We start from the raw sequence: 26,465 nt of genomic DNA, 5'->3' as shown, positions 1-26,465 counted from the left end.
CTCGAGCTGCGGGTGGATGAATTTTGGAGCATGCGCGATGTTGAGAGGCTCGTGGATAGCACGTTTAGCGAGTTGTTCATGCCTCAGGGTAGGGCAGCACAGGGGGTGACCATCAGGCGGAGCAACAAAGGCAGGCAGGTAGTGCAGGGAACCCCTGCGGACATCCCCCTTTCAAACAAGCATACCGCTTTGGATACTGTTGAGGGGGATGACTCACCAGGGGAAGGCAGCAGCAGCCAACTTCCTGGCACTGGGGGTGCTCCTGCTGCCCAGGAAGGGGGGGAAAAGAGTGGGAGAGCAATAGTGGTAGGGGATTCTATCGTAAGGGGAACAGATAGGCGTTTCTGTGGCCGTAGACGTGAATCCAGGATGGTTTGTTGCCTCCCTGGTGCCAGGGTCAAGGATGTCACTGAGCGGCTGCAGGGCATACTGGAGGGGGAGGGTGAACAGCCAGTGGTCGTGGTCCACATTGGTACCAACGACATAGGTAAAAAGAGGGATGAGGTCCTGCAGCAAGAATTTAGGGAGCTAGGTGAAGGATTAAAGAGCAGGACCTCAAGGGTTGTAATCTCTGGATTACTCCCGGTGCCACGTGCTAGTGAGTATAGGAATAGGAAGATAGAACAGATGAATGCGTGGCTAAAGGGATGGTGCAGGGGGGGGAGGGCTTTAGTTTCCTGGATCACTGGGTCTGCTTCTGGGAAAGGTGGGACTTGTACAAGTCGGTCGGTTTACACCTGAAACAGAGGGGAACCAATATCATTGCGGGGAGGTTTGCTCGCACTGCTGGGGGGGGTTTAAACTAACTTGGCAGGGGGATGGGGTGCAGAGTGGAGCTATAGTAGGGGGTGATTTACAGCCAAATACAGAGGGAAAAACAAGTCAGCTGGGAAGGCAGAGTAAATATGTGAAGGCAAAAGAGAATATGGCAGGGCTGGAAGGCATTTATCTTAATGCAAGGAGTCTTGCAAGTAAGGTGGATGAACTGAAGTTGTTGTTGAACACATGGGAGTACGATATTGTTGCTATCACGGAGACATGGTTGAGGGAGGGTCAGGACTGGCAGCTCAATATTCCGGGGTATAAAATCTTCAGGCGAGACAGAGGGGGGGGTAAAAGGGGAGGGGGTGTTGCAATATTAATTAAGGAGTCAATTACTGCTGTAAGGAGGGATGATATATTAGCGGGTTCCTCTAATGAGGCCATATGGGTAGAACTTAAAAACAAAAAGGGGGCAAGCACTTTGCTGGGAGTGTACTATAGGCCCCCAAACAGTCAGGGGGAGATAGAGGAACAGATATGTAGGCAAATCTCAGAAAAGTGCGAAAATAATAGGGTAATAATAGTGGGGGATTTCAACTTCCCCAATATAAATTGGGATAGTCAGAGTGTGAAAGGCTTAGAGGGTGCAGAATTCTTAAAGTGCATCCAGGAGAGCTTTTTGAGCCAACATGTAGAAAGTCCTACAAGAGAGGGGGCGGTACTGGACCTAATTCTGGGGAATGTAGCCGGGCAAGTGGTGGAAGTGTCAGTAGGAGAGCATTTTGGCGACAGTGACCATAATTCGGTGAGATTTAAGGTGGTCATGGAAAAAGACAAAGACGGCCCGGAAATAAGGGTTCTAAATTGGGGGAGGGCCGATTTTAATATGATAAGGCAGGATCTGGCCAAAGTGGACTGGGAGCAGCTACTTATTGGAAAATCCACATCAAAACAGTGGGAGACTTTCAGAAGGGAAATAGAGAGAGTACAACGCCAACATGTTCCTGTAAAGGTCAAGGGTGGGACTAACAAGGAAAGGGAACCTTGGATGACAAGGGATATACAAAAATGCATTAGAAATAAAAGGGGGGCTTTTGGCAGTTACAAAAGACTAAAGACGGAAGAAGCCCTAGAGGAGTATAAAAAGTGCAGGGGCATACTTAAAAAAGAAATTAGGAGTGCGAGGAGGGGCCATGAAATAACACTGGCGAGCAAAATAAAGGAAAATCCTAAGATGTTTTATAAGTATATTAAGGGCAAGAGGATAACCAGGGAAAGGGTAGGGCCCATTAGGGACCAAAGTGGCAATCTGTGTGTAGAGCCAGATGATGTAGGCGGGGTTTTAAATGAATTTTTTGCATCTGTGTTCACTCTGGAGAAAGACGATGCAGACATAGAAATCGGGCAAGGGGACTGTGACATACTTGAACATATTAGCATCGAGAGGGAGGAGCTGCTCGCGGTTTTAGCAGGCCAAAAAGTGGATAAATCCCCAGGCCCGGACGAGATGTATCCCAGGCTGCTGTGGGAGGCAAAGGAGGAGATTGCAGGGGCTCTGACACAAATTTTCAGAACCTCTCTGGCCACAGGGGATGTACCAGAGGACTGGAGAACAGCTAACGTAGTACCATTATTCAAGAAGGGTAGCAGGGATAAACCAGGGAATTACAGGCCAGTGAGCCTAACATCTGTGGTAGGGAAATTATTGGAAAAAATTCTGAGGGACAAAATTAGCCTCCACTTGGAGAGGCAAGGATTAATCGGGGATAGTCAGCATGGCTTTGTCAAGGGTAAATCATGTCTGACAAATCTGATTGAATTTTTCGAGGGGGTGACTAGGGGGGTGGATGAGGGAAATGCTGTGGATGTGGTTTACATGGACTTCAGTAAAGCTTTTGACAAAGTCCCGCATAGGAGGCTGGTCAAGAAGGTAAGTGCCCATGGGATCCAGGGTGCCTTGGCGCGTTGGATCCTAAACTGGCTGAGTGGCAGGAGGCAGAGGGTGATGGTCGAAGGTTGCGTTTGTGACTGGAAGCCTGTGTCCAGTGGGGTACCTCAGGGATCGGTGCCGGGTCCCTTGTTGTTTGTGATCTACATAAATGACTTGGATGAGAATGTAAAAGGTATGATCAGTAAGTTTGCAGATGACACGAAAATTGGTGGGGTGGTAAATTGCGAGGAGGAAAGCCTCAGGCTACAGGACGATATAAACGGGTTGGTCAGATGGGCGGAAAAGTGGCAAATGGAATTTAACCCTGAAAAGTGCGAGGTGATGCATTTTGGACGGACAAATAAGGTAAGGGAATACACCATGAGTGGTAGGACCCTAGGAAGTACAGAGGGTCAGAGGGACCTTGGTGTACATGTACATAGATCCCTGAAGGCAGCGGAACAGCTAGATAGGGTGCTTAAACAGGCATATGGGATACTTGCCTTCATTAGCCAAGGCATGGAATATAAGAGCAGGGACGTTATGATGGAGCTGTACAAAACGCTGGTGAGGCCACAGCTGGAGTACTGTGTGCAGTTCTGGTCGCCTCACTATAGGAAGGATGTGATTGCTTTGGAGAGGGTGCAGAGAAGATTCACCAGGATGTTACCTGGGATGGGGCGCCTCAGCTATGAAGAGAGGCTGGACAGGCTGGGGTTGTTTTCCTTGGAGCAAAGAAGGCTGAGGGGGGACCTGATTGAGGTGTACAAAATGATGAGGGGCATAGATAGGGTAGATAAAGAGGAACTTTTCCCCTTAGTAGGGGGGTCAATAACAAGGGGGCATAGATTCAGGGTAAGGGGCAGGAGATTTAGAGGGCATTTGAGGAGGAACTTTTTCACCCAGAGGGTGGTTGAAATGTGGAACTCAATGCCTGAAAGGGTGGTAGAGGCAGGAACCCTCACAACATTCAAGAAGCATTTGGATGAGCACTTGAAATGCCATTGCATACAAGGCTATGGACCAAATGCTGGAAAATGGGATTAGACTGGACAGGGATGGATGGGCGGCGCGGACACGATGGGCCGAAGGGCCTCTTTCTGTGCTGTAAAACTCTATGACACCCACTTTTGCTCCATCGCACAACGTCAAGACTTACCACAATTTGTGATGTGCATACTTACTGGTTCTTCTCAATAAAGTCTGTCAGTAATTTATTTTCCTTCCCCTACAGTTTACATCGTGGCGATTGCGATCCTGTCCCGGGGAAAGTGCGGTCTCTCCAAATGCTATCACTTGTTATCTGGGAACCATGGCAGCGGCGGACCTGCTGGTTGTCATCTTTACGGTCATACTCAATCAGAACATCGACATTTACTTTCCCGGAAACCACCTCTTGCTCACTCCGGTATGTCGGACCAAATCCGCCCTCTTTAATACAACCACGGACTGTTCTGTCTGGTTAACTGTCGCGTTCACCTTTGACCGCCTTATAGCCATTTGTTGCCAGAAACTGAAAACCAGATATTGCACCAAGAGAACGGCAGCGGCGATTGTAGGCACGGTGATCACTGTGAGCTGTTTAATAAACATCCCCTGGCACTTTGTATATGAACCTATGTATATATTTAACAATTTGCCGTGGTTTTGCCAGGTGAGATCAAGCTGCTATACTTCACCCCTATGGCAAGCATTTTCTTATTTCAGCTCCATCATGACTCCTTTTCTGCCATTTTTCCTTATTTTGTTACTCAATGCTCTGACCGTGAGGTATATATTAGTGGCCAGCAGAGTCCGCAGCGCTTTGCGGGGCAACCCCAGCTCTGAAAATAACCCTGATCCTGAGATGGCGAACCGGAAAAATCCAGCATTTTACTCTTCAGTACATCCGGCAATTTATACTGTTATGGCTGACGTACATGGTCCATTACTTGTATTATCGAATTAATAAGACCTACTCTTACACAAGTGCCAATGACCCTATTTATACCCTTCAGGAAACCGGATATATGCTCCTGCTTTTGAGCTGCTGCGCAAACACATTTGTTTATGCAGTGACCCAGAGTAAATTCCGAGAGGAGTTAAAGAAAATGCTGAAATATCCAGTGAATCAGATTGTTAAGTGTTTTAGCTAAGTAGTTATACTTTAGATTTTCTGCAGTAAAATTCAACTTGGAACATAAGAATTTAAGAAGTCGGGGCAGGAGCATCAAAACTTTAAAAAACAGGAGCAGGCGTAGGCCATACGGCCCATCCAGCCTGATCCAGCATGCAATAAGTTCATGGTCGAACATTGACATCAAGTGAATGTTCCTGCCCATTCCTTATTTCACTCGGTTCCCTGAGAGTGCAAAAATCTATCAAACTCAGGCCTGAATATGTTCAAAGTGTGAGCATCCACAGCCTTCTGGCGTAGATAATTCCAAAGACACACAACCCTCTGAGTAAAGAAATGTTTCCTTATCACATTGCTTACCGCAGACCCCTTATTCCGAGTTTATGCCCCCTCTTTCTGATTACTGCGATTTGGTCAGCATATGAGGTTAGACACCATATTCTATCTTTCAAGTCATATCCCAGCTTACCTTTCTGCAAATGTTGCAACGCCATGTTGTTTGTTCACAACTACGATATCTTATAGCAGCCCGGGAAACTTAATGAGCCCCCAGACGCCCTATCCCGTGGGACATGTGCCAATGCACAAGTCGATAGGCTACGGACCCTCCACAATGACGGTATGGAAGGCCGTCCTCTTAGCCTTAAAGTCTAAGGGCCTCCCAACCTCCCGCTGGCAGGAAGTCCTCCCGACAGCGCTGCACTCCATCCGGTCACTACTTTGCACTGCCGTTAACGCCACCCCCCATGAACGAATGTTTGTTTTCCCCAGGAAGTCGACTACGGGAACCACTCTACCAACCTGGCTGACCTCTCCGGGGCCCGTCTTGCTGCGAAAGCACGTGAGGGCCCATAAAACAGACCCCCTGGTCGAAAGGGTGAACCTCCTGCACGCCAATGCCCAGTACGCCTACGTGGCTTACCCAGACGGGCGGGAGGACACTGTCTCCTTACGAGACCTCGCACCCTCGGGCACTCCGGAGACACCACCTTTACCCCCCCCCACCACCCCCCCAATTCCAGCCCAGGTAGACGGCATGCCGGAACCCCACGAGCCTTCGCCGACCACGCAGACACCAGCACTAACACCGGATAATGCAGCACCGCCGCTGCGACGATCGGAGAGGCTTACGAGGCCTCCGGACAGACTGACATACCAGAACTGGTAGTACACTTCACCCCGCCGGACTCAAATCTAAACAAGGGGTGAATGTGGTAAACCACTTTTATCGTTACACTATAGTTATCACTGTTGTATTGTTATCATCGTTATCATTGTTGTATCACGATACGAGGTCGCCTCTTGTCACGCTGTTATACCTGGGCTGACCACCTCCGACTCCGCCCATGGCTCCACCTACCTGCCCAGGTATAAAGGTAGTCGACTGGCTGGTATTCCTCCTTGTTGGACCCGATCACCCACGAGGGTGGGCTCTGTTATTTAGTCAATAAAAACCTTTAGTTACGTTCCTAACTCGTCGCTTTTTATTGGACGAATTGATAGGTATATCAGGGGGATAATCAAAAATGATAAGATATTGCGGTGGAGGATCGAGTTATCCACCTACAACTACGATATCTTATACCAGCCCGGGAAACTTAATGAGCCCCCAGATGCCCTATCCCGTGGGACATGTGCCAATGCACAAGTCGATAGGCTACGGACCCTCCACAATGATCTCTGCCACCCGGGGCTCACCAGGTTCTTCCACTTTATTAAAGCTCACAACCTGCCTTCCTCCATCGAGGAGGTCAGGACCATGACCAGGAACTGCCAGGTCTGCGCCGAATGCAAACCGCATTTTTATAGGCCAGACAGGGCACACCTGATTAAAGCCACCCGCCCCTTCGAATGTCTCAGCATCGATATCAAGGGGCCCCTTCCCTCCTCTGACCGCAACACGTACTTCCTCAATATTATTGACGAGTACTCCCGTTTCCCCTTCGCCATCCCCTGCCCGGACATGACCAGTGCCACAGTCATCAGGTGCCTCAACGACCTGTTCACCATATTTGGCTTCCCCAATTACATCCACAGCGACAGGGGTTTGTCGTTCATGAGCGACGAGCTGCGCCAGTACCTGCTCGAGAAGGGCATAGCCACGAGCAGGACTACCAGCTACAACCCCCGTGGTAATGGACAGGTAGAGAGGGAGAATTCAATGGTGTGGAAGACCGCCATGCTCGCCCTAAAATCCAAGGGCCTCCCAATCTCCCGCTGGCAAGATGTCCTCCCCGATGCACTCCACTCCATACGATCACTGCTCTGTACTGCCACAAACGCCACCCCTCACGAGAAGATGTTCGTCTTCCCCAGGAAATCCACCTCGGGGACATCACGACCGCCATGGCTGACGTCTCTGGGACCCGTCCTGCTCAGGAAACACGTGAGGAGCCATAAGACGGACCCCCTGGTCGAAAAGGTTCACCTCCTCCACGCCAAACCACAGTATGCCTACGTGGCGTATCCTGATGGGCGGGAGGACACAGTCTCAATTCGAGACCTCGCACCCTCAGGTACCACCCAAAACACCATCGATCACCATCCACTACCCCCACCCACCACCACTACCCACGACGCACCACCGGGGTGTCTACCACGAACTGACGACATGCCGGTGCCATCGCTACCCCGAGAGGATGACATGCCAGTGCGCCGTCCCACGCGAGAAGCGGCCGCGGGCAAAGAACCGCCGCAACCGGCACCACGAAGATCATTACGGCAGACAAGTCCCCCGGAGAGACTTTCGTATACGAACTTTTGAAACACTTCACCCCGCCGGACTCTTTTTTATACGAGGGGTGAATGTGGTAAACCACTGTTAACTCTGTACAAGTCCGGACATGTCTCCGCCCCTGGCTCCACCCCTAAGCCCGGGTATAAAGGTGACTCACCACCCTTCCCCCGGGAGCTCTTAGGATGGATCCACTAGCAGAGGCATGCTCCAGTTCTTAGTCAATAAAAGCCTACATCGTATAAGTTCAACTCGTAGCCTTTGGTGTTGTTGATAGTGCATCAACTTGAAAATAACAACATAAGAATTAGGAGCAGGAGTAGGCCATAAGGCCTTTCGAGCCTGCTCCGCCATTCAATAAAATCATGGCTGTTCTTCGACCTGAACTCCACTTTGCCGCCCGTCACCAGATTCATTGATTCCCCTATCGATCTCATTCTTTAATATACTCCACGACTGAGCATCTACAGCCCTCTGGGGTAGAGAATTTCAAAGAGTCACAAAACTCTCAGTGAAACAAATTCTGCTCATCTCAGTCCTAAATGTCCGCCCCTTATATTGAGATTATGACACCTAATCATAAACTGTTCAGCGAGGAGAAACTACCTCTCAGCATTTACACCTTCCAGCACCCTAAGAATATCATATGTTTCAATGAGATCACATCTCATTCTTCTAAACTCCAGGGAATATAGAGCCATTCTACGCAATCTCTCCTCACATGACTATCCACTCATACCAGGAACCAATCCAGAAACCTGTCTTGCACCGCCTCCAAGGCAAGTATATTCTTCCTTAGCAAAAGGGACCAAAAGTCTATGCAGTACTCCAAGTGTGGCCTAAACAAAGCCCTACACAATTGCAGCAAGTCTACCTTACTCTTATACTCCAACCTCTTTGCAATAAAAGCTTACATGCCATTTGACTTTCTAATTGCTTGCTGTACAAGCATGTTAACTTTCAGTCATTCGTGTACAAGGACACCCTAATCTCACTGAATACCAAGGTTTACCAGCCTCTCAAATTTGAAAATGATTCTGCTGTTCTATTCTTCCTACCAAAGTGGACAATTTCACATTTCCCACGTTATATTCCGTCAGCCACGTACTTGCCCACTCGTTTAACCTATCTAGATCCATTTGCAGCCCCTTTGCGTCCTGCTCGCAGTTTACTTTCCCACCTAGCTTTGCATAGTAAGCAAACTTGGATATATTACACACGTTCCCCGCATCTACGTTATTGAAAGAGATTGTAAATAGCTGAGACCCAAGTACTGATCCTTCTGACACTCCACTAGTTACAACCTGCCAATCGAATTTGACCCGTTTATTTCTCTTCTCTGTTTTCTTTCCGTTAAACAATCCTCCATCCATGCTATTATATTGCCTTCAATCCCATGAGATCTAGTCTTGTGCAATATAAGGCTGAGATGATACACTCATTTATGTGTCACTTGATTAACTCATCTAATTGTTATTTGTGGGATCTTGCTGTGCGGAACTTGACTGTCAGGTTATTCCATTAAATAGCTGTGAAAGTATTTCAAAAGACTAGCTGTGAAGCGTTTTTGGATCTCCTGCGAACGTGAAAGGCGCTCAATGAATAATTAACTTCCAGATCTCAAACACCCTTTGAGCCGGTGACCAGTGTTGTCTGTAACTAAACGGATCATCCAATCGGCCGCAAGCTTGCCTTTTACAAAGCTGAAACACGGTATTTCATTCCTTCCGGTATGTAGCATGTCCAGCTCACAGCTCTCTGCGGCCGTTTCCTTTGTCTCGCAGGTTTCTTCAGCTCAAAAGTTTGTCTGAAATGACCGCGTTTGATAATAAATGTGTTTTCTTTTCAGAAACTGGCCGACTTCCGAACAGTCACAACCTTTACAGTGTCGTTTGTCTTTTGCCTCTTAACAAATTATACTTAAAAATTGTCTTTGTTTTAACGGTGGAGGATGCAATGATTCCGTGCTGATTACATGTATAAAATCTATTAAGTCTTCACAATTATCTGCCTATTGCTGCCATCGATGTTCAGATAAACTGCCCGAGATGCGAGGCAAGTGACTGACCGCGGTGCAGACTGTTCACCCGGTGCTTGCCAGCCTGTGGTTTCAAGTTGCTATAGCAACGCGCTTGACGCAAGCAATTTGGGGGGTTGGAAAATTTCATAAGAGCTGCCGCTGCTCTGCTGGGCCGGCTTCAGAGGCTGCGCGGGGTCCACGCTGAATGCATGTCGCTGGATAAAGAGCGTGAGGATGTTGGATTCAGGCCAAACGCTCCTGCTTTACAAGATGTTGCTGTGCCAAGTAATTCTCAATGGTAAGACGCGTAATATAAGCTGCCTTTCATAAGGGCTAAGGGGAGAACTTCGTGTTCCCAATGTGCAAAGAATGACAAATAATTTGAACTGTGACATGAAACGGGCACCGTAGCATCGGGGAGACGGAAGCAATGTATCATCACTGCGCTTTATAAACTCCGGGATAACCTGATAGTTATTTACCTATCCGATAAATTCTTATGTTAAATTTCGCCATATTGTAAAGGAAAATTATGCAGCTGGGAGATGCGTGGAGGGTATTTCTAGTCAGTTTCATTTCCGCTGTGTTTATATCTATCACAGAGTGATAGAAGCTTACAGCACAGAAGGCAACCATTCGGCCCATCGTGCCTATGCCGGCTCTTTGAAAGCACTATGCAATTAAATGCCGCCCGCCTGCTCTTTCCACATAGCCCTGTAAATGTTCTCGCTTTCAAGTAATTACCGAATTTACTTTTGAAAGTTACGATTGAATCTATATATATAATGCAATTAACAGTCACGACCTAATAACTTTTCAATCGGTACACCAAAGGACACAGTTAAGGCAGCACAGACATACTAGGGTCTGCGAAGCCAGGCAGAAGGAGGGCGAAAAATTGTGAAAAACAAACAGAAAGAAAGGTAGTTCCGAGAAATTTAAAGAGACGATACCGTGGTACAAATTAAGTAAGAATAATGCGAAGGTTAATCCAGAACTTTAACAGCAGAGAGAAGGAGTATGAGTGAGAACGATAACAGCAAGTAATGGGTGAATGTTTTATATTAGGGGGCTGATGACCGCCAGCAATCGTGCTTTGACCTGATCCTAACTGGGTAACAATTGTAGCACATCCCGCCGCAAAGGACGTCATCAATGTAAGGGGACAGAGTCATGTGACCATGCAAAGCGTGTTGAACTAACCCCAGGAAACTCTGCTCTCACCACAGCGATTGCCAGAGGAAATTCTTATCCAGGTCACAGAGTGACCGGCTGCAGGCCAATTTATGTATGCAGACACATACTTCATCGCATGTAAATAGAACACAAATAGTAATTCTGCAGCTGAAGATCTTTAACTTTAATAAAGGTAAAGTAAGGTGGAGTATATTTCAAAACTACGTAAAAATAATAGGGAAGATCAATCTTCATGTTTAATTTGCAAGATGTTATATTATATGTTATATTAACCTAAGTTCATGATAACCTATATTTTACAAAGTTCAATAACAAAAATGTGTAAATAACAATTGTGCATCTGTGAAGGTCAGAGGACGCATTAATAAGGCTGTTTACAGAGTATTACCTGAGATGGCAGGAATGGCGTATGAAGAGAGATTGGGTCATTAGGCTTATATTCGCTAGAGTTTAGAAGAATGAGCGGGGATCTCATTGAAACTTATAAAATTCTAACAGAACTAGACAGATATCTATAAAAGCTTTTACAGTCAGTTTTTATGTTCCCTGCAAGCTTACACTCATACACCATTATCCCCCTCTTAATTAATCTCTTTGTCCTCCATTGTTGAATCCTAAACTGCTCCCAACCCTCAGGTTTACTGCAATTTCTGGTCAATTTATATGTCCTCTCCTTGGATCTTATGCTATCCATAATTTCCCTTGTTAGCCACGGTTGAGTCACCTTTTTGTTTTATTTTTATGCCAAACTGCGATGAATAAATTCTGTAGTTCATCCATGCGGTCTTTGAATGTTTGCCATTGCCTATCCACCGTCAACCCTTTGAGTAACATTTTTTTTTATTCCTTGATGGGATGTGGGCGTCGCTGGCTAGGCCTGCATTTAGTGCCCATCCCTAATTGCCCTTGAGAAGATGGTGGTGAGCCGCCTTCTTGAACTGCTGCAGTCCATATGGTGTAGGTACACCACAATGCTGTTAGGAAGGGAGTTCCAGGATTTTGGCCCAGCGATAGTGAAGGAACGGCGATACAGGTCCAAGTCAGGATGGTGTGTTGCTTGGAGGGTAACTTGTAGATGGTGATGTTCCCATGCGTCTGCTGCCCTTGTCCTTCTAAGTGGTAGAGTTCGCGGGTTTGGATGGTGCTGTTGAAGGAGCTTTGGCGAGTTGCTGCAGTGCAGCTTGTAAATGGTACACACTGCAGCCACAGTGCGCCGGTGGTGGAGGGAGTGAATGTTGAAGGTGGTGGATGGAGTGCCAATAAAGCAGGCTGCTTTATCCTGAATGGTGTCGAGCTTCTTGAGTGTTGTTGGAGCTGCACTCATCCAGGCAAGTGGAGAGTATTCCATCACACTCCTGACCTGTGCCTTGTAGATGGTGGAAAGGCTTTGGGGAGTCAGGAGTTAAACATAGAAACATAGAAACTAGGAGCAGGAGTAGGCCATTCGGCCCTTCGAGCCTGCTCCGCCATTCAACGAGATCATGGCTGATCATCCAAACCCTAGCACCCGGTCACTACACCGACAGCCATCCCACCCAAGCCCTATCCCCGTAACCCCATAACCCCACGTATTTTATCCCCCCTAACACTAAGGGCCAATTTTTTTATCATGGCCAATCAACCTAACCCGCACATCTTTGGACTGTGGGAGGAAACCGGAGCACCCGGAGGAAACCCACCGCAGCAGAATTCCCAGCCTCTGGCCTGCTCTTGTAGCCACAGTATTTATATGGCTGGTCCAGTTCAGTTTCTGATCAAAAGTAACCCCCAGGATGTTGATAGTGGGGGATTCAGCGATGGAAATGCCATTGAATGTCAAGGGGAGATGGTTAGAGTCTCGCTTGTTGGAGATGGTCATTGGCTGGCACTTGTGTGGTGCGAATGTTACTTGCCACTTGTCAGCCCGAGTCTGAATGTTGTCCAGGTCTTGCTGCATATGGACACGGACTGCGTCAGTATCTGACGAGTCTCGAATGGTGCTGAACAGTGTGCAATCATCAGCGAACATCCCCACTTCTGACCTTATGATGGAGGGAAGGTCATTGATGAAACAGCTGAAGATGGTTGGGCCTAGGACACTGCCCTGAGGAACTCCTGCAGTGATGTCATGTGATTGAGATGAATGACTTCCAACAGCCACAGCCAACTTCCTTTGTGCTAGGTATGATTCCAACCAATGGAGAGTTTCCCCCTTGATTCCCTTTGACTTCAGTTTTGCTAGGGCTCCTTGATGCCACACTCGATCAAATGCTGCCTTGATGTCAAGAGCAGTCACTCTCACCTCACCTCTTGAGTTCAGCTCTTTTGTCCATGTAATGAGGTCAGTAGCTGAGTGGCCCTGGCGGAACCCAAACTGGGCGTCAGTTAGCAGGTTATTGCTGAGTAAGTGCCGCTTGATAGCACTGTTGATGACACATTCCATCACTTTGCTGATGATTGAGAGTAGACTGATGGGACGGTAATAGCCGGGTCTGATTTCTCCTGCTTTTTGTAGACAGGACATACTTGGGTAATTTTCCACATTGCCGGGTAGATGCCAGTTTTGTAGCTGTATTGGAACAGCTTGGATAGGGGCACAGCTAGTTCTGGAGCACACGTCTTCAGCACTATTGCCGGAATGTTGTCAGGGCCCATAGCCTTTGCAGTATCCAGTGTCTTCAGCCGTTTCTTGACATCACGTGGAGTGAATTGAATGGGCTGAAGACTGCCATCTGTGATGCTGGGGACCTCAGGAGGAGGCCAAGATGGATCATCCACTCGGCACTTCTGGCTGAAGATAGTTGCAAATGCTTCAGACTTGTCTTTTGCACTCATGTGCTGGGCTCCACCATCATTGAGGATGGGGATATTTTTGGAGCCTCCTCCTCCTGTTAACTGTTTAACTGTCCACCACCACTCACGACTGGATGTGGCAGGACTGCAGAGCTTTGTTTTGATCCGATGGTTGTGAGATCGCTTAGCTCTGTCTATCGCATGTTGCTTCCGTTGTTTGGCATGCAAGTAGTCCTGTGTTGTAGCCTCACCAGGTTGACACCTCATTTTTCGGTATGCCTGGTGCTGTTCCTGGCATGCTCTCCTGCACTCTTCGTTAAGCCAGGGTTGATCTCCCGGCTTGATGGTAATGGTAGAGTGAGGGATATGCCGGGGCATGAGTTTACAGATTGTGGTTGAATACAATTCTGCTGCTGCTGATGGCTCACAGCGCCTCATGGATCCCCAGTTTTGAGTTGCCAGATCTGTTCAAAATCTGTCCCATTTAGCACGGTGGTAGTGCCAGACAACACGGTGGAGGGTATCCTCAACATGAAGACGGGACTTCGTCTCCACAAGGACTGTGCGGTGGTCACTTCCACCAATGCTGTCATGGACAGATGCATCTGCAACAGGTAGATTGGTGAGGACGAGATCAAGTAGGTTTTTCCCTCTTGTTGGTTCCCTCACCACCTGTCGCAGACCCAGTCTGGCAGCTATGTCCTTTAGGACTCGGCCAGCTCGGTCAGTTGTGGTGCTACTGAGGCACTCTTGGTGATGGACATTGAAGTCCCCCACGCAGAGGACATTTTGTGCCCTTGCTACTCTCAGTGCTTCTTCCAATTGGTGTTCAACATGAAGGAGTACTGATTCATCAGCTGAGGGAGGGTGGCAGGTTGTAATTAGCAGGAGGTTTCCTTACCCATATTTGACTTGATGCCATGAGACCTCATGGGGTCCTGCGTCAATGTTGAGGAATCCCAGGGCTACTCCCTCTCGACTGTATACGACGGTGCCACCACCTCTGGTGGGTCTGTCCTGCCGGTGGGACAGGACATACCCAGGGGTGGTGATGGTGGTGGCTGGGACATTGGTTGTAATGTATGATTCGGTAATTATGACTATGTCAGGCTGTTGCTTGACTAGTCTGTGGGACAGCTCTCCCAATTTTGGCACAAGCCCCCAGTTGTTGGTAAGGAGTACTTTGCAAGGTCGACAGGGCTGGGTTTGCCATTGTCGTTGTCGTTTCCGGTGCCGAGGTCGATGCCGGGTGGTCCGTCTGCTTTTATTCTTATTGTTTTTCATAGCGGTTGTTTACAACTTTGTGGCTTGTTAGGCCATTTCAGAGGGCATTAAGAGTCAACCACATTGCTGTGGGTCTGGAGTCACATGTAGGCCAGACCAGGTAAGGATGGCAGATTTCCTTCTCTAAAGGACATTAGTGAACCAGATGGGTTTTTGCAGCAATCAGCAATGGTATCATGGTCGCCATTATAAGACTAACATTTAATTCCAGAATTAAATTGAATTGAATTTAAATTCCAACAGCTGCCGTGGTGGGATTTCAACGCATATCCTCAGAGCATTTGACTGAGCCCCTGGCTTACTATTCTAGTGACCTAACCACTACCCCACTGCCTCCCCAATCAATCTTGTCAACCATTGCGACTCACCCAAGGCATTTTAATGAGTGTGCAGGGAGAGAGCGACCTAGTAGTTAATGTGCATAGGTGAAGGTGGCATATTATATTGAGAGTTGTTAGCAAAGATTATGGGATATGGGCTCCGTAAATAGGGATATTGAGTACAAAATTAGAGAAGTTATGGTGAGCCTTTATAAATCACTGGTTAGGTCACAACTGGAGTATTGCATCCAGTTCTGGTCACCACAATTTAGGAAGGATGTGAAGGCCCTCGAGGGAGTGCAGAGGAGATTTAGCAGAATGGTTCTGGCGATGGCGGGATCTTAGCTGCAAGGACAGGTTGGAGAAGCTGGATTTGTTTTCATTAGAGCAAAGGAGTGAAATAAAGAATAGATTTGCCTTCCAAAGTTAGGCTTTATTAACTTTAAAATCGGCAACATATCTTTCTACATCCAGTCCCAACTAAAGCTAGAAAAGGACTGAATTTAAGGTAGCCACAACACATCATGTGATCATCAACTACCAATGAGATTACAACACATATCCCAAGGCAGGTAACAAACAACGAATCACAATACTTTTACTAATCAAGGAATAATCACCACAAGGAGTTTGAGGTGTGATTTGATAGAGGTGTACAGGATTATGACGGGTTTGGCTAGGCTAGACGAGGAAAGGTTGTTCACACTAGTTGATCGTAAAAGAACGAGGGGACACCGATTTAAGGTTTTGGGCAAGAGATACATGGGGGATCTGAGGAAAAACATTTTAACACAGCGAGTGATGAGGACCTGGAACTCGCTGCCGATGGAAGTGGTGGAAGCGGAGACACGCAAAGTTTTCAAGGGAAGACTGGATAGGCACTTGAGGGAATTAAACTTGCAGGGCTACGGGATAGAGCGGGGGAATGGGACTGACTGGATTGCTCTACAGAGAGCCGGTACGGACTCAATGGGCCGAATGGCCTCCTTCTTTGCCGCATGACTCTATGGCTCTTAGAATCTATGAATCTAAGACTAGATGTCATGCAATCGATCAGACAATAGTAAGGCAGTCGATGGTTCAATAGAGGTGGTGGAGAGATAGAGCTGGCTGCTATTAGAATATATGAAGAAACAAATCCCATATCTACAGCTGATGTCGCCAGGCAGTACCATGTAGATGAGGAGAATGATAGGACTAAGACTAGGGGCTAGATTTTCAGTATAGACAGTTTTGGGGCGCTAACCTTAGCGCCCGCCCGAAGTTAGCGCCCGTTCAAAGTAGTGCCCCGTTGCCGGAAATTCAGTGGCTTCGCCCTAAGAGGTTGGTGGAGCGCTAAAAGAGGTGTTCCACTACTATCTTTAGGCGCTAAGCCGGCGGTGCAGAGCGCAACACCCGAGCTCGGGCGCAGCGCACGGCAGACACTCTGGTGCCAGTGAGCTCTTAAAGGGGAAGGGTGCATGTGTTTTTGTCAACGGCAGAGTCTGGGGGGGGGAAACAGGAGGAGGAGGAGGAGGAGGAGGAGGAGGAGGAGGAGGAGGAGGAGGGGGAGGAGGTGGCTGGAAACATAAATACACCGTTCACAACAACACACTGGATCCTTCCACACAACACATGCAGACTGCCTTTTATAGTGCAGGAGGAGTGCCCTTTAATTTGCGCTCCCCAGGGTGTGTTGCGTTCCATTTTACAAACGCTCTGGCCGCCAGCCACACAATGGGGCGGTCCGACTGAAGTTTGGATTCGGGGCGGCCAAAGGGCGTTGCACGAGGATGTGACGTGATTTTCGGCGCGCGCATCCGGGCGGCAGCTAAACTTTGCGCCGGCGCTAACGGCCAACTTAATTTGGGGCGGGGCGCAAACTGCGCTGCGCCCGGGCACTACACGCATAGCGCCCAAAAATCACTTCTCTTAAGGCGCTAACTGCTGGTGCAAGCAACTGAAAATCTAGCCCTAGATCTTTAAGGACCGGAAGAGAAGCTATTGCTTGAAATGCTGTGGTTCTGATTGGAAAGGTAACAGTGAAGCTAAGCTAGGTCAGTTGCACTGAGCTGGCCAACGAAGGAAAGGTATTGCAGGAGGATGGTATGATTAACCATGACAAAGGTTGCACAGGTGTCGAAGACAACAAGGCGGGATAATGTACGACATTGTCAGTCACAGAAAATATCATTTGTGACTTTGATTTAGAGCAGTTTAAGGGCTATGGCAGAGGCACAAGCCTGATTGGCGAGATTCATATATTTCGTTGTGTTAAACATGGGTACAGATTTGTGGAGGCGATACACTGTCCCAGGCCTTTGAGATGAAAGGGTGGCTGCGGATAGGATGTTACTTTACCAGTTCATCGGGGTCGGGTGGGATTTTGAAGATGGGGTAATGATTATGTTATGCAATGGGAAGCGATATAACACCGATAGGGGGCCATTTGTAATGTCATCTAGCATGAGGTCAGAAACCGAACTTGGGTGGGCAGCAGTTTAATAATATTTGGTTCGAGTGAGCAGGTGCTGCTTCTCATGGGCAGGATGAGCTTGGATAGAACATGATGGGAGATAGGAGAGTAACTGAAGAAAGCCCCCACATCAGGACTAGGGTGGGGGAGCCTGCAGATGTTTTTTTTGGGGGGCAAGCGGAAGGGGAGGAGCAGTGTTTTTGATATAAATGCAACTTGTTTTGCTGTTGTTGTAATAAGTCCCAATGCACTTCACTGGAGCGTTAGCAAACACAATTTGACACTGAGGCACAAAGGGGAGGGGAGGAATAGAGTTTTGCCTTGTAATATTCCTCTTACTACATTTAATTCCTGGCTCACTGTTTCTCCGACCATTCTTTTCAGTTCTAATGTTTAGTCTTTGCATCCTTTCTTTATTTATCTTTCTCCTCCCGTGCGCCTTTATTCATCTTCTGCACAAAGCATTCTCTTATTTGCTCTTACCGACATTCTGGTGTAGATTTTAAATTTGCATGTCGAGTGTAAAATTGATGTTGTCGATCGGCCACCTGTTACAAATATCGTCTGAATTTTATTTCCATTCTGGTAAAGCAGCTCGGTCGCAAATTGAAAATCTACCCACATATTCACAGTTTCAATCGTTCCTTTCATTTTATGTCTGTCTCTTTCTCGATCACGTGCTTTCTTTTACCCTCAGCAGGTGTTGACCGACTTGTTTTGTGGATATAAGCCTTCATTGAACTATCATTCGCTCTTTTTAATTTTCCGGCATTCAGTCTCAATTTTGAACCGAACCATCATTTTGAGGATATATTTAAGGCCATATTTATGACAGTGTGCCTACAGAATTAAGCATCGCATGTGCAGAGCGCAGAAAGGAAAATCAGGGAAGGAAGATCGCGTGCTCCTTTAGAATCCGCCCAAATTTCCATCCATTAAGTTCAATGGAAAGTCTGAACCAGGAAGAGTAAGTTAGAATAATTAATTAAATGACTAATCATGTAAGAAAGCGAAATAAACACAGGGAAATAAATGGGATTACGAATAAGATACAAAAGAAACAGAAAAAGTAAAACGTTTTAAAGCGTTTTTTTAAATCTCCAAAAATAAAGGAATGAGACTCCAAACATGTAAAAGGTATTTGCAGTGCCAGAGCGTCTATTTTGCAGTAATGAAGAGTTAGCAGGCCATTAAAGGGGTACTCGCACTGGAATGGCCAGGCCCTAACTTTGTCAGGCGTGTTTATTGTGCATCAGGTAAGGACATCAACTTTCCGCCCTTCCACGTGTTTCAATGGCGTGTCTCTCGGCGAGATATTCATATAGCGAAGCATCTGGGCAGCAACGTCCTGATTTCCACGTTTAACTGCGCATGTCTGGTCGCCGAAAGATGCTCTCCCATCCCCTCTTGCATTGCGATGAGCGCTGAAAGACTCGCCGTTATTTCTACCGCTAAATCCAGGCCAATGGCATTTTGCATTGGAAACACTAAAAATTTGCATTCAATTCACGATCTTCTCTCTCTCTGTAACAGATCAATTTGACATCAGCGCAAGGGAAGATCACGTGACTGGAGTCCTCGGCCAATCGGTTTTGTTGTCCGTTAGACAGACCTCAGGAGCACCAATACATGAAATCACGTGGGATAAGGAGAAGCATAGATTTATAAGCTGCCTGACCAATGGTCCTTGCAAAATATTTGGACAATTTAAAAACAGAGCACAATGTTTCCCCGATTGCTCCTTAAAACTTTTAGACCTACAGACCCAGGACAGCGGGGTGTATCTCGCAACCGCCGCAGACACTGATGGTCGGACCAAAAGACAATCTGTCTACTTAGCTGTTTCTGGTAAGTGAAATTTTCTTCTGCCGGTTGGGCGGCAACATGCGCGGTAACATTTTGAACTTTATCGAAGTCAAGTTACAGGTTTATATGAATCCACTTGTAGGGTTCCTGCTATTCTACTTCATCTCCACTATCACAACGCTCTCCTGTTGGCCTCCCATCTTGCACACTCTTAAAACTTCAGCTCATCCCAGATCCTGCGCCCCGTATCCTATTCCACAATGAGACTTGCTCACCCAGCACCATTGTATTACTGACTTAAACTGGCTCTCCGCCTCAAATTTTAAATTCATATCCTTATGTTTGAATGTCTTCGTGACCTCGCCTATCTATCATTGTAACCTCCTCCAGCCATACAACACCCACCCACACCCCACACTGTCTTTTCGTGTGCCCCACCTCACCCACTCCCCAGACACTCCATTCAATATTGGCGTCAGCCACCTAATCACTATGCTCTGGGTTTCTATCTCTAAACCACTCCTCTTCTTCACCTCGATATTATTCTTAACAACCCTCCTCAAACCCCACCTCTTTGAGGTCTGAGAAGACCGAATTGTATGGTAAAAGGGCCTGGAGTGTGACTCAGGCGAGCGCACCGGCCGTTCAGCGGGTAGGCCTTGGCGAATATATAATCGATCACAGTTAGGTTGGGAACCGGGCGGTAAGCCATTCTCCACTATTTTGGGGGCGCTAACTTACCATTGCCGCCGGTCAAGATGCATCAAAATCTCGCACTGTGATTCCTCACAAGGCGCAAGGTTAGATGGCCTCAAAGTGTACGGGAGTGCATGAAGCCGCTGACCTCCACCAGCTCCATCCCTGACACCTCTTAATATTTTGTTCCTTGGATCATTGTCCATTATTCATTTTGATGACAATTCGGAAACCGATTTTTCTATGTTAAGGACGCAATATGCAAGGATGTTGTTGCTAGCTGGACTGTTGAAAGATGAGCCTTCAGTTCCTAGCACAGTTCCTCAAGACGATTGGTTTTCACTGTCTGTGCTCGATCAATTTTGGAATGGGGCACCAACATTAGGAACACTAGATTTATATAGCACTTTACACAATGTCAGAACATGGCAAAACGTTTACAGACAAATAAATACCTTTGAACTGCTGTACTGTAGCAAAGGCGGCAGCCAATAGGCACACAGCAAGATCCCACAAACAGCAATTCGATAAATGACGAGAAATGTATTTTATTTTTGCTGTTGGTGGGATAAATATTGGCCATGGCAATGGCAAGAACTCCTCAGTCTTCGTCGAAATAGTACACTGGGATATTTTATAGTCATCTAAGAGGGAAGACGAGGCCTCAGTTAAACGTCTCATCCGAAAGACAGCACGTCCCTCAGTGCGAGTCATCAAAGAGTGCTGTGAGTTTGGGTAAGTGTGAGAGTTCTTTAATTGTTATTTTTCTTTAAAACATTCTTGCTAAGATTACTTAAGCAGTTTAAGTAAAGGGGAAAAGTTAAATATTTGGGATTCTGTTGGTTTAAGAAGAGTAAAACAAGGTTACACTGCAGTAGGAGTAAATTGGCACAGCAGGCAGTGGAAACCAGTTTTCTAACCAATCAGCAGGGGTGACTCATTTGGCTGTAAACAAACAAACAATATAAAAGACCAGTCCTAGTGCGAGCAAGCACTGAGTGCGAGTCATCAAAGAGTGCTGTGAGTTTGTGCAAGTGTGAGTTAGGGTAAGTGGGGCGTTAGGTGCTCTTTTCAAACTTTAACTCTGTGGGTTGTAGTTAATAAGGCCTTTCTGGTGCAGAGTGACTGTTGGTAAACCATTTAGCTGGTGTACCTAGAGGGATTGATTTAATTTAAATCCAATTAATTAAAGGGGATACTAGCATCTAAAATCGGGCAGAGGGTGTCCATAACTAACAATAAAAAATTTAATTAATTACATAGAATGGAGCAGGTGATGTGTTACTGTTCCGAGATGTGGGAGCTGGTGAACCCCATTGAGGCTCACGGTGATTATGTCTGTGATAAGTGTCTGCTGCTACAGGAACTGCAGCTCCGTGTTGATGAGCTGGAGCCTGAGCTTCAGACACTGCGACACATCAGGGAGGGGGAGAAGTACCTGGACTCTGTGTATCAGGAGGTGGTCACACCTATGAAGTTAATGAATTCAGATGCAGCCCATGGTCCGGGACAGGACGGTATGACTACGAGTGAGGCAGGTACGGGGATCCAGGAGGTAGAGCTGGAGGAGCAGCAGCCCTTGCTCTTGTACAACAGGTTCGAGGTTCTTACTCCCTGTGGGGAAAGGAGCAGGGACTGCAGGGAGGATGAGCAACCTGGCCACAGCACCGTGGAAAGGGGGGCCATTCAAAAGGGGGGAGTAAATAGAAATTTTGTAGTGGTAGGGGATAGTATTATTAGGGGGATAGATAGAGTTCTCTGCAGCCAAGAGCGAGAGTCCCGAAGGCTGTGTTGCCTACCCGATGCCTGGGTTAAGGGCATCTCCTCTGGGCTGGAAAGAAACTTGCAGTGGGAGGGGGTGGATCCAGTTGTCGTGGTCCATGTTGGTACAAACGACGTTGATAGGACTAGGAAGCCGGTTCTGTTAAAGGAGTATGAGTGGCTAGGGGTCAAATTAAAAAACAGAACCTCAAGGGTAATAATCTCTGGATTATTACCTGAGCCACGAGCGAATTTGGCTCGGACAAATAAAATTATAGCGTTAAATGCGTGGCTCAAAGTCTGGTGTGGGAGAAATGGGTTTTGCATCCTGGGGCACTGTCACCAGTACTGGGGCAGGAGGGAGCTGTTCTGTTGCGACGGGCTTCACTTGGCCAGTGCTGGGACTAGAGTCCTGGTGGATCATATAATTGGGCTGTAGAGAGGGCCTTATACTAACTAGTGTGGGGGAGGTTCCTAGAGAGCAAATAATAAAAATGACAACAGAGAAGGTCCTAGACTTAGGTAGCAGTGGGGAAATTAAAAACCAGAGCGTGTCAGGAAGGGGCAGAAGGTATGGAGTAAAAGGTAAAGTAATAAAAAGGGCAAAAGCAGGAACTAAGTGTCACAAGACATATTTGAAAGTTCTCTATCTGAATGCACGCGGCATTCGTAACAAAATAGACGAGTTAATGGCACAAATAACTACATATGGGAATGATCTTGTGGCCATTACAGAAACATGGCTGCAGGGTGATAATGCCTGGGAATTAAACATACCAGGTTATTTAACGATCAGGAAGGACAGGCAGGAAGGAAGGGGAGGTGTGGTGGCTATGTTAATAAAGGAAGGAATCACTGTAATACAGAGAAATGATATTGGGTCAAAAGATCACGATAATGAAACAGTTTGGGTGGAGGTAAGGAATAATAAGGGGAAAAAAACATTAGTGGATGCAGTGTATAGGCCTCCAAACAGTTGCAACTCTGTTGGACGGAGTATCAATCAGGAAATAGTTGAGGCTTGTAATAAGGGAACATCTATAATTATGGGGGATTTTAACTATTATATTAATTGAACAAATCAAATTGGGCAGGGCTGCCTTGAGGATGAGTTCATTAAGTGTATTAGGGATGGGTTTCTTGAGCAGTATATAACTGAACCGACCAGGGGGCAAGCAACCTTAGATCTGGTCCTGTGTAACGAGATAGGAATAATTAAAAATGTCCTAGGAAAGGATCCCCTTGGAATGAGTGACCATAACATGGTTGAATTCCATATTCAATTAGAGGGTGAGAAGGTTGGATCTCAAACAAGCGTGCTAAGCTTGAATAAAGGAGCCTATGAAGGTATGAGAGCGGAATTGAGTAGAGTTGATTGGGAAAATAGATTAACGGGTAAGACGATACATGATCAGTGGTGTACATTTAAGGAGTTAGTTTACATAATCCAAAAAATATATATTTCACTGAGAAGAAAATGGGTGTAAAAGAAAAGAGAGCCATCCGTGGCTAAGTAAAGAAATTAAGGATAGTATTCGACTAAAAACAAGGGCATATAAGGTAGCCAAATCTAGTGGGAGGATAGAGGATTAGGAAAACTTTAAAAGACAGCAAAAAATAACAAAAAGATTGATTAAGAAAGGGAAGATAGATTATGAATGTAAATTAGCAAAAAAGATAGTAAGAGTTTTTATAGTTAGATAAAAAGAAAAAGGGTGGCTAAAGTAAATGTTGGTCCCTTAGAGGATGAGACCGGGAAATTAATGGTGGGAAATATGGAGATGGCAAAAACACTGAATGAATATTTTGTATCAGTCTTTACTGTAGAGGACACTAAGAATATCCCAACACTGGACAAACAGGGGGCTATAGGGGGGAGGAGCTAAACACGATCAAAATCACTAAGGAAGTGGTGCTCGGTAAAATAATGGGACTCAAGGCGGATAAATCACCTGGACCTGATGGCTTACATCCTAGGGTCTTGAGGGAAGTGGCAGTAGGGAATGTGGATGCATTAGTAATAATTTTCCAAACTCCCTGGACTCAGCAAAGGTCCCGGCAGACTGGAAAACTGCTAATGTAACACCCTTATTTAAAAGGGGCAGTAGACAGAAGGCTGGAAACTATAGACTGGTTAGCCTAACATCTGAGGTAGGTAAAATTTTGGAGTCGATTATTAAGGAGACAGTAACAGGACATTTGGATAATCTTAATTTAATAGGACAAAGTCAGCATGGTTTTATGAAGGGGAAGTCCTGTTTGACAAATTTGCTGGAGTTCTTTGAGGAAGTAACATATAAGGTGGATAAAGGGGAACCAGTGAACGTAGTGTATTTAGACTTCGAAAAGGCATTTGACAAGGTGCCACACAAAAGATTATTGCTTAAGATAAAAAATCACGGGATTGGGGGTAATATTCTGGCATGGATAGAGGATTGGCTATCTAACAGAAGGCAGAGAGTTGGGATAAATGGTTCATTCTCAGACTGGCAATCAGTAACTAGTGGTGTTCCACAGGGGCCAGTGCTGGGTCCCCAACTCTTTACAATCTATATTAACGATTTGGAGGAGGGGACCGAGTGTAACATATCAATGTTTGCAGATGATACTAAGATGGGAGGGAAAGTAGTGAGTGAGGAAGACATAAAGAACCTGCAAGGGGACATAGACAGGCTAAGTAAGTGGGCAGAGATTTGGCAGATGGAATACAATACTGGAAAGTGTGAGGTTATGCACTTTGGCAGGAAACATCGTAGAGCAAGTTATTATCTTAATGGCAAGAAACTGGAAAGTACTGAAGTACAAAGGGATCTGGGGGTCCTGGTGCACGAAACTCACAAGGTTAGTATGCAGGTGCAGCAAGTGATTAAGAAGGCCAATGGAATGTTGGCTTTCATTGCTAGGGGGATAGAGTATAAAAATAGGGAGGTATTGCTTCAGTTGTACAAGGTATTGGTGAGACCGCACCTGGAGTACTGCATACATTTTTGGTGTCCATACTTAAGCAAAGACATACTTGCTCTCGAGTCAGTACAAAGAAGGTTCACTCGGTTAATCCCGGGGATGAGGGGATGGACATATGAGGAGAGGTTGAGTAGATTGGGACTCTACTCATTGGAGTTCAGAAGAATGAGAGGCGATCTTATTGAAACATATAAGATTGTGAAGGGGTTGGCTCGGGTGGATGTGGGGAAACTAGAACTAGGGGGCATAGTCTTAGAATAAGGGGCTGCTCTTTCAAAACTGAGATGAGGAGGAACTACTTTAGTCAGAGGGTGGTAGGTCCATGGAATATGCTGCCCCAAAAAGCTGTAGAAGCTACATGATTACATAAATTTAAAACAGAAATAGACAGTTTCCTAGAAGTGAAGGGAATTAAGGGTTACGGGGAGCGGGCAGGAATTTGGACATGAGTCTAGGTTCGGATCGGACATGGCCCTGTGGGTAGCGGAGCGGGCCCAGGGGCCGCATAGCCTGATCCTGCTCCTATTTCGTGTGTCTAATTCTGTTAGATTCAGGAGATGGTTCTGTGATAGTAGATTGGCAGTTAGGATCAGATCAGCCATGATCTTATTGAATGGTGGAGCAGACTCGAGGAGCCGATTGCCCTACTCCTGCTTCTATTTCTTATGTTCTTATGTTCTTATGCAACATTCCCTCAGTACTGAATGACAGGGTCAGCCTAGATTTTCTGCTCATGTCTGTGGAATGAAACTTGAAACTACAATCTTCTGACTCAAAGGCTATCACTGAGCCACAGCCGAAACTGCCACCATACAGAGTCCAGTTCCTCCACTTGCACTGAACCATTCAGGCCGTGGATCTCTGATGCAGATTCTGTCCCCCACCAGACCCGCCCACCCTAGTGTTTCGAAAGAGCAGGCAGAGAGATTCTCCTGATAGTCTGCAGGTAACGTGACAATTAATGACACTTTCTAATGGGTACCTTTGTTTTACGTCACAACAAAAGGGGCAGGCTCAGTGGAAATGTAATGGGAGAAAAATTCAGTTGCTTGCGTCTCCCGTTAGTTCCTTTAGAGGGCGCCAATTGGGGTGCAAAGCAACTAGAGGCCGGGCGCAGTGATGTTTGTGCCGCTCACGAAATTAACTAGACATTTTGTGGCGGCGCTAAACACTTCCGCGACGATCTCCTGCACTGGCAGATTGTGACGTCAGTCGAGTGTGCAATGCCCCGTTAGCACTCCGGACCGGATATTGAGTGGTGCCCCCTGCCTTAATGCCTGCCGCTAGCAACAACAGGTTGAGGGGAGCATTATGCTGTCAGGAAGGGACTAGGGGAGTGCTATTTAAAGGCGACCACTTCCTGCCTTTTTTTGTCGGTGACATTTTTGCACCACGCAGTCTGAGAGAGTGAGAGAGAGATTTCTGGAGAGATTCAATGCTGTGTGAAGGAGTTTTGGGTACTGAGCAGCACTTTGCATATTTATTTTGATTTGCCCTTCCTTGCTTCGCCAGCACACTGAGGTAGCGCCTCACTCCTCGGCCTTTGCGCCTTAAGACAGGTGTGAAGCGCTTGATTTAGTGCTCCAATCACCTCCAGGGGCGGTAAAGCCATGTTTGCTTTTGGAGGCGATAATTAGCGCCAGGTGCT

The 26,465-nt window shown here is 46.7% G+C and overlaps 1 protein-coding gene and 1 pseudogene across 1 annotated transcript in view; both read left to right on the top strand.

Annotated features, from left to right (window-relative positions):
* Nucleotides 1-4,827, top strand: part of LOC147109930 (putative G protein-coupled receptor 139) — a 105,491-nt pseudogene extending 100,664 nt beyond the window's left edge.
* A 4,940-nt stretch (nucleotides 4,828-9,767) lies between these two features.
* Nucleotides 9,768-26,465, top strand: part of LOC147109929 (hepatic and glial cell adhesion molecule-like) — a 34,903-nt gene continuing 18,205 nt past the window's right edge. Inside the window, exons 1-2 of the mRNA XM_086002429.1 lie at nucleotides 9,768-9,860; nucleotides 19,124-19,438. Coding sequence (XP_085858555.1) covers nucleotides 9,797-9,860; nucleotides 19,124-19,438 — 379 coding nt within the window. The 5' untranslated portion in view covers nucleotides 9,768-9,796. The remainder of the gene's footprint in view (nucleotides 9,861-19,123; nucleotides 19,439-26,465) is intronic.

This window comes from Somniosus microcephalus, chromosome 12, assembly GCF_052327205.1.
Source record: "Somniosus microcephalus isolate GS21.2 chromosome 12, FLI_Smic_1.0, whole genome shotgun sequence".
NCBI lineage: Eukaryota > Metazoa > Chordata > Chondrichthyes > Squaliformes > Somniosidae > Somniosus > Somniosus microcephalus.
This window is presented reverse-complemented; position numbering and strand designations above follow the sequence as displayed.